The 8,623-nt window shown below is 44.3% G+C and overlaps 1 protein-coding gene across 1 annotated transcript; it reads left to right on the top strand.

Moving 5' to 3' along the window:
• The first annotated feature begins 508 nt into the window (after nucleotides 1–508).
• Nucleotides 509–8,307, top strand: HIC2 (HIC ZBTB transcriptional repressor 2). Its single transcript, XM_030460794.1, has 2 exons — nucleotides 509–658; nucleotides 6,482–8,307. Exon 2 carries the CDS (start codon nucleotides 6,518–6,520, stop codon nucleotides 8,228–8,230), a length of 1,713 nt encoding a protein of 570 aa, XP_030316654.1. The 5' UTR covers nucleotides 509–658; nucleotides 6,482–6,517; the 3' UTR covers nucleotides 8,231–8,307.
• The last annotated feature ends 316 nt before the right edge of the window (nucleotides 8,308–8,623 follow it).

Below are 8,623 nucleotides of genomic sequence, written 5' to 3'. Positions count from 1 at the left end.
TAACGAAAGCCAAAGGGCCCTGCCTGGCTCAATTCCATGATATCTCCAGAAGAGCAGGATTTCAAAGGCTTGGGAAGGGGGACAGGGAAATGGGGACAGTACAGAGGATCAGCATATAAATGTTTCTTCCTTTGCCTGTATTGTGTGGGGAACAACCCCACGAAGCTCTGGCACCAGGCTTTTCTCACTGCAGGGGCATTTCTAAATGGTGATATTTAGCTGTCTGCATTTCTGGGCAGAAGGAAGGAGGTGCAGACATCCTGGAATCTGCTTTTCTTGGGTATATAATGGACTGATCCCTCTGAAGTTCAGTGCCCTTTTGAGTCCTGAATGGAGGTGGTTAGAGTTATCAAGAAACTTGCAGGGGCCTTCTGCTTTGTTACTGCTGCAGTTCAGCAGTTGTGGGGAGATGGGTGGAGGGAAGGTTGTTCTAGCAGTTACATATTTTAGGCAGGTGGCCGTTTTAAAATGTACATTTCAATTTTGATTGCAGTTTTTTAATTGCATTTAACAGCGTCCCTGCTGGTTCTCCATTCTGCATCCGTGCAGCCACGTTCTATTGATGGCCTGTTGTGATTTCAATGGAACATCATGGGATGTACCTGGCACGTCGGGCAGCACTGGATGGAGGTGCCTTTAGCCCAATGTACCTGGCATGGTAAGCAGCAACCAAGTGGTTAATCTGCATTCTACTGCTTGTAGTCTCACCTTGTATAGGAAGGTGTTTCTGCTTTGCTGCAGCCTTGCACTGACTGGTAATCACTTTGCTCTCCTGATGTTAGTGCTTTCATGCACCCATATTCTTTTCACCCATGGGGGTTCCCCTTCCCAGAGCAGTTTGCTATGCCTAGCCATGTCAGGCTGCCTTGTTCCTCTAGAATTTGAAAGAGAAGGGACTGGGGAAATCATCTGACTCTTTTTCTTCTCTCTTTTTTGGGCCAGGAGCTAACAGTTGAGCACGTTTGCCCACGTACCTAATGTCCAAACGTTGCCACACAGAGGTACCAAACAGGTGTTTGTGTCCTTAAACAAAGCTATTCCAGTTCTGTGGGAGTCCTGCAAGAGCTGCTTCAGGGAGCTGGGAGGGCAGTTCTGCCTGGCACTAATTGGAATGTAACAAACTAAACAAAGGCCACTTTAAGTTTGATGATGTGGTATCCTCTGTGTAATGATCCTCCACTCTCCATCTCCTTTCCATGTCCACACCTGCAACATCAGCTGCACACCCTGCTCTGTCCTGCATGTTGCTCTCCCTCCCTTCCCCAGCTTTGCAGACTTCTCCCTGAATAACCTGACATGTCAGTCTTACCTATTTTGAAGCGACAGATGTTCCTGTGAGAAAAACAAGGGTGTGCTGCATCCTGTTTTCTGCTTGAGCCCAACTCATAGAGATTTTGCTGCTCCACTGCCAATGATGAAAATGCATGTCCTTGCCTCTGCTTCTGAGTTCTGTCTGCCTGCTCACAGGGGCTAGGGATAGGGACCCATTTGGGCTAACACAGTTCCTGCATTCCCCTCTATGCCTCTGCTGCTCTGGAATGTGAATACTTTCACAACACATGGGCTAGTGGCCTGCCAAGTGCAGCTCCTGAGGGGAAGGTTAGTGGCCATGAAGCCCACCTCACCCATCCCTTGGGAGGGTCCTGTAAATAGGTTCTATTGGGATGTGGGGAGAGGAAGATCTGATGATCCAGTGAGCAACAGGAAAGCTCTCTTCCCAGCGGGGTCTTCAAGTGCACTAAAAGTTAGTTCATCTGAAACTGAAGGGTGCAGTAGTCATCTGTTTCAGTTTCACCCACATCCAGTAGAAGCTGGACGCACCATTTTTAAAGCCAGAAGTAAATTGGTGGGAAAGAGCAAGTTAGGAAGCAACAGATTTAATTTTGTCTTGTTCTTCCCCAGGCTCACTGCTGCAGTGTTTGCTCAGTGCAGCCCAACTGCTTGGGAAGGTGGAGAACTAAACAAGCAGGCCACTATCTTTCCCTAGGTCTATTATAACATGCACAGTAGACTAATGCTTTAAGGGCATCTAATTTGATACATCACATCTAATCTGTTTGTTGGTTTTTATCTGCAGTACTGTTAGCTCACTGCTCAGGTGCTCGGTGTCTAGCCTTCTCATCCATCCACAAATCCTCTACGTGAAATGACTGATTCCTTAGATCTGTTTTTGATTGATTCTTTGCTTCACTGGTGTTACTTCTTAAAAGGTAAACAATATTCATATGCTGCAATCTATAACTCAGAGATTAAATAAATTAGCATCTCTTGCCAGAGGTTGCTAACACATTTAGTATTTGCTCAGCAATTTTAGGAAGAGATTTAGTGATATTAAAGAGAGTCAAATCTGTAGTGAGTATCTAGATTTTATACTATTTAAAAGGCTGAAGGGATTCTTCTTCTCTTGTACTTTGGCAGTCTAATTTTCTGTGATGTCCAGAGTCTTTGTGGAAATTAAGAGAAAATTAAGTTTTCCCTGCTTTGTAGTGAGAGCAGCACAGCTCCTGGAGCAGTCTGTGTGTTCTGCACCATCTTCATGCCCACAGGATCACAGAGAGCCCCAGGCTGGGCACAGTGGCTTGCAGCTACCCAGCTCCTTGGGCAACGATGCTTATGAGGATGCTCTCAGCTCTTCGCTTGCGAAGCTTTTGTTTCATGTGTGGCATCTGCTTGCAGCATTCCTGTATTCTGTGATTTGTGCCCTGTATTTTCATGTCTTTGCATGTGCTGTGTCTCAGTGTCATGGATATGCTGGAGGTAGTGGAGAGTCTCAGTCTTGCTTCATTCCCTACTCGCACAAGAATATTTGAGCAGGTTCACTGCTCTGAAAACTGTGTCTTGAATAATTAGGAAGCAAGCTGAATCTGAAACAAAGACCATCTCCAATGGTATTTGTCCAAAGCCTTCTGTGATCCTGTTTTAAATGCAAAGGAGTGAAATTTTGCACACCAAATTAAATTATAAAAGACTGTGGCCCAAATGAAACATCTAGAAATTCTTGAGGTCTGGGGTTGTAATTTTTTTACTAGAAATCTATCTGAGCCTTTTCTGAGCCAGAGCTCCTTTGGACTGGGAGTGTATTTTTTTTCCTATCTTTTGCAGAAAACAGAAAAAAAGGGGTTCCTAAAATGATACTGAGATACAAGAAATATAAATTACTGTATTTTTTTCAGTGCTTTTTAGGGGTTTTGTTGTCATTATTGGTGATGGTGATGTTATCCAAATGCTCAGGGTTTGTTAAGAGCCAGTCTCTGCAAACTAATGGATAGCAAAGCCTTTGTAAGGCTGCACCTGCCATTTGCTTGGGAACACCTGATAACTTTTACACTGGACTTAATCTTGCAGTTTGCTTTGGTCCCATGCTTTCAGCTAGAAGTGAGATCTTAGGAATGCCACAGACTAATGAATAATGCCTGCTTCTCTTTCACTAACAAGTTTTCCAGCACACCTCCTCTTCCCCCACCTCTGAAATGCATTATTGCTAAGGAAGGATTGACTGTAACTGGTCAGTTTTGGAAAATACATAGAATGAACTTATTTTGGTTCAAGACTGCATCAAGGTGATGCTATAAAGCTTTTGTCAACAAAGGTATCAGACAAAGGTGTGTTCTCTGACCCAGGCTGCTGTCCTGGTAAAAGACCTCAGTGGGCAATTCTGGCAAAATTTTAAACATGGGGCTCTAAACTTGGCTGAAGGTTTTGCTGCATTGTTCCATTATATTCATTTTGCTGGGGTTGCTAAATCCATGTTAGGCTACAGCTAACAAACTCCAATTCCACAGGCAGTGTTACAGTGCTTAAACCTGACCACTGCTTTTAAAATTTACTAAAGGCAGTAACCTACCTCATACTTGTGTCCTATTAAACACAAATACTTCTGTAAAATTTGGCATGTGAGATAAACAGATGTAATTTAAACAACTTGTATTATGCTAATTTTTATGCTGCAGAACATACTGAGGTTTAATAATAACATTATCTTCCTCATGAAGGTCAGTAAAAAGCACAACTATGATTCTGTCCCTGTTTCCCTGCAGCCTTATTACCTGGTTTCATTATTATTTAAAGGCAGAAAGAGAGTAAAATTTTTAAAGTATTTCCTGTAAGTAGTAGCAGCAAACCTTGACTCTTTGCAAAGGCTTGGACAAACATATATGCAGAGATTTCTAGACCTTTGCTTCAAGTGCCACATAAATGGGAAATAAGCTTCTTCTACTTCAGTAACATTTTTTCTTACTAGACTGTTTAGGCAAAAAAACTGGCTGTGCTGTTTCCTTTGCCATATTTGTCCTTTATGGAACACTTAAAAATCATACCCAAGGATTTTGTGTCTTACGTGCCTGGAAAAGCACCATTACGTTTGTAGGGAAAATAGTGCAGCAGTAGTAGTAGGCTGTCTCTTACTATTCTTAAGCAGGATGTATTTATGTGTGTAGATGCTGTGTTGGAAGCCAATATTTTTGTCCCTCCCTAACAATATATCTCAGGGACCCAGCAGTAAGAGCTTTTACTGGCCTGCCTAGATAAAAGTGGGGTTTTGGTGCCTCTGTGCTGTTGCTTCTTCCTTTTAATCAGCAATTCTGGAAGCAAGCCACTAGAACCAAACACATTGCCTGGGTGCTGCAACACTGATCTAACTTACTACAGCAAAACTTGTTTTTAAAGCACTCATGCACTGAAGAGAGGCCACAAAATTCTACCAGATGTGTAACCAGCTACCAGGCTGACCAGCTGAAGGCACGAGAAGACGTGTCCTGTGGAAGAAGGGAGGGACCTACTTGGCAGATCTGTTGGTAAAAGTATAGGTGCCAGGCTAGTCAGGCAGCAACACTGGAGAAAAAATGGATCAGTTTACCTTTTTGGTAATTTTTTTCATGAAGCAAGATCTTTTTGTTGTGCAGAAATGGATAATGTAAATTTACCACCTTTCTGCCAAATTAAATCTTCCTATTTATCACCAGTTAGTGAGAACCAGGTTTGACAGAAGTTATTTTTAATATTGACAGAAACACTCCTTATTTCTTTCTCTTACGTACACATACTTGACACAGAGGGATGATAATGCAATCTAATGCTTCTTCATTTAAAATCTGATGAGATGGAATGTGGTAATGGGACTCACAAGCAATAAAAACATTAACTGATGATAATTTTAAGAGAAAAATTAAGCTCTTCGTTTCTGTGGAATTACAGCCTGCTCCTTCTTCAATAAGAGAAATCTGTTTCAGCAGTATGATGAACTGGGAAAGGAAGGAAGGAAGTGGAAGGCTAATGGTGGCTGGTTTATATTTGGTATTTATTTCCCCCATTTGAACTTCAGAAGATTTTTTTCAATCAAATGTATAATATAATTGCCCATAATAAGTAGTATGTGGTACTTTCAAGTAAACTCAAGAGAAAAAGATTAAAAATTGATCTTGGACTCCTAAATGCAGCCCCAAAATTTAAATCCTAGTTTTTATGTATCGTAGTTATCTACCAAACATGCAATTGCAATTAGTTCTGATATGCCTCAAACCAGGTATTTCATATAGTCCATATTACTGGAAAAGTCAGTATAAATACCTAAACTAAAATACAGAGTGGGAAATACATGAACTACACAGAAACAACCACTATTTTCCTCTTTTCCCAGTACTTCAGGGTACAGGGCTGAGTACTGTGACTTGGGGTAGGTTACTTGCCTCTTATCAGTTTAACCAAAATTCCTTCAAAACTAAAGATAAGGCAAAATTAACTTAAGAAAACAGATTGATGAAGACATTTGGTGGGATTTAGCTAAGCTGCATCCTCAATTTCAGCCAGTTCAAGTTTGATCCTAGCCCTTCACATCAGTGGATTGGGATATGGACATTGCCAGGGGGTTGGTTTTTAAATAAGCCTTTCAAACTTTTAAGGAGATTTCCCATTCACACCTCAGTGTGATTAATTCAATCTTCAATGGATTTAGTTGCTACGTGTCATTTTCTCAACCCCAAAGCAGCTGGGTGTTGTAAGATTTCAACATGTAAGAGCCAAAAAACAAACTACATGTTAGAGCAGGGAAGCTGCAGCTTATGCTAATTATCTTACATGCTCAGATATGCAAATGGAATTGAAGTATACGCTTCTTTTTTCTTTCTTTTTTCCTTCTCCTCATCCTCCCTTCAGATTTGTGTCAGGAGAGGGAAACAGCTTTCCCCTGTACATAACTACTGATTTGGAACCTTTTAAAGAGTGATAACAGCCAACGTTGATTGCTTTTGTTACAAAAAATTTTTTGGTATTTACAAATCTCATTTTTGAAAGACTTGAATAAAATCTTAGTGTGAGAAATACTTCTCTCTGTATTCCAAGCAGGATCACAGTTTGCAGGGCTGAACATACTAAGAGCTCCTCAGTGTCAAGACTAATATATACTGGACCATGTTAAGCCAGTCTATTAAAATAGCTGTTCAAATGGAAACAGCAGGTTCACACCTCTCATCCTCCTGTTTTGCAGGTGGTAAGGTGAAGGTGAAAGGAAGAGAAGGTGGAGATGGAACTGCCAAATCATGCCAAACAACTGCTACTGCAGCTGAACCAGCAACGAGCCAAAGGTTTCCTCTGTGATGTGATCATTGTGGTAGAAAATGCCCTGTTTCGTGCCCATAAAAACATCCTGGCAGCCAGCAGCATGTATTTCAAATCCCTCGTCCTGCATGACAACCTGATTAACTTAGACACGGACATGGTGAACCCCACCGTGTTCCGGCAGATCTTGGACTTTATTTATACTGGTAAGCTCTTAACGACTGACCAGCCCGGTGAACAGAACTTTAATGCTCTCCTCACCGCAGCAAGCTACCTCCAACTGCACGACCTGGCAGCTCTCTGCAGAAAGAAGCTGAAGCGGAACAGCAAGTCCTTTGCTGGCAAGGCCGGTGGCCTTGGTGTTGGGAGATCTGCCAGGAGTCAAAGACTTTCCACTGCTTCAGTCATCCAAGCTCGCTATTCAGGGTCAAATGAGGGGTTGAAGGGCTCACACTCAAAGGAGCTGTCAAAGGGAAAGCTCTCCGATGACGAGGTCTTCATCAGCAGCTCCAACCAAGAGAACTGTCACTCCTTAAGCAGGGGAGGCAGTAAGAACGGAGGTGGGGGCAGCAGCGCAAACGGGAGCACCGGCGACCAGGAGCTAGGCCTTGACCTGTCCAAAAAGAGCCCGTCACTCCCTGCTGCAGCCTCCCACGATGACACGCAGCACAGCGAAAGCCAGCATGGCTCTCCCCAATCTGCCTCAGCCCCCGCAGCCAACAGTGCCTCATCGTTCGACGAGTCTGGAGTCGGAGCCCCTCACAGCATGGCGGACAGCAGTGACCCCATGGAGATGGATCTGAGCGAAGAGTGCCACCACTCACTGACAGAGAGCAGCCAGCGCAAGGGCCTCCGGCACTCGTCCCGCAAGAAGGAGTGGATCAAGAAAGACAACGCCTTCGACCGAAAGGAGGGGGGCACAGACAGGGATGAGGGCGAAGGGCTGCCCAACGGGATCCTGCTGGGGCCCTTGTCCAAGTCTGTGGAGCGGAGTCTGGCCGGGGCCTACGGTGCAGACCTGCCCTACCCGTGTAAGGAAGAGGTGGAAAACGGTAAGGAAAACAGCGACGACAGCGGCCAGAGCGAGAGCGAGAGCGGTGGCCATACCAGTGCCAACTACGTCTACCGGCAGGAGGGGTTTGAGCCAGTGGCCTACGGTGACAACCTGTACGTCTGTATCCCCTGTGGAAAAGGCTTCCCCAGCTCCGAGCAGCTCAATGCCCACGTGGAGACGCACACCGAGGAAGACCTTTACATCAAAGAGGAAGGCACATACGGCGGCAAAGACGAAGCCGAGGATTTGTCAAACCCCAACCAGTCCTACGCCGCCGAGTCCAGACCCTTCAAGTGTTCAGTGTGTGAGAAGAGCTACAAGGATCCAGCCACGCTGCGGCAGCACGAGAAGACTCACTGGCTGACGCGGCCCTTCCCTTGCAACATCTGCGGCAAGATGTTCACGCAGCGGGGCACCATGACGCGGCACATGCGCAGCCACTTGGGGCTGAAGCCCTTTGCTTGCGAGGAATGCGGGATGCGCTTCACCCGGCAGTACCGACTGACAGAGCATATGCGTGTCCACTCAGGAGAAAAACCTTACGAATGTCAACTGTGTGGTGGGAAATTCACCCAGCAGCGCAATCTGATCAGCCACCTGCGAATGCATACCTCTCCCACATAAGCCAAAGACTCCAGAATGAGCTTCGAGCCCATCCGCAGTGATTTACCTTTCTTGTAGACTTGCTGCTTAAAAAAAAAAAAAAAGAAAAAAAAGAAAAAAAAAGAGAAAAAAAAAAGAAACAAACCCACAAACAAAAAAGGGGGCAACTCCCCATACTCTGTTCAGTCATGGGAGGCCTAAGAAATGTAGCTTTAACATTTAAAAAAAAAAAAAGTTCCTTTTTTCCCTTTTTTAAAAAAAAAGAAAGGTCCACAGCCAAGCTGATGCATTTAGTCCAACTCTCCCTCCAAATCTCGGTGATCTGGCAAGAAATGCCACTTCTTTCTGTGCACATGTTTTTTGATTGCCATATTGATTATCTGAAGCAGGTAGGGGGACCATAGGGAGCCTTCA

The sequence above is a fragment of the Calypte anna genome, chromosome 15 (genome assembly GCF_003957555.1).
Source record: "Calypte anna isolate BGI_N300 chromosome 15, bCalAnn1_v1.p, whole genome shotgun sequence".
Lineage (NCBI taxonomy): Eukaryota > Metazoa > Chordata > Aves > Apodiformes > Trochilidae > Calypte > Calypte anna.
This window is presented reverse-complemented; position numbering and strand designations above follow the sequence as displayed.

What these genes read in the sequence shown, in the direction of transcription:
- HIC2 (XM_030460794.1), top strand. Translation starts at nt 6,518, where the DNA reads ATGGAACTGCCAAATCATGCCAAACAACTGCTACTGCAGCTGAACCAG.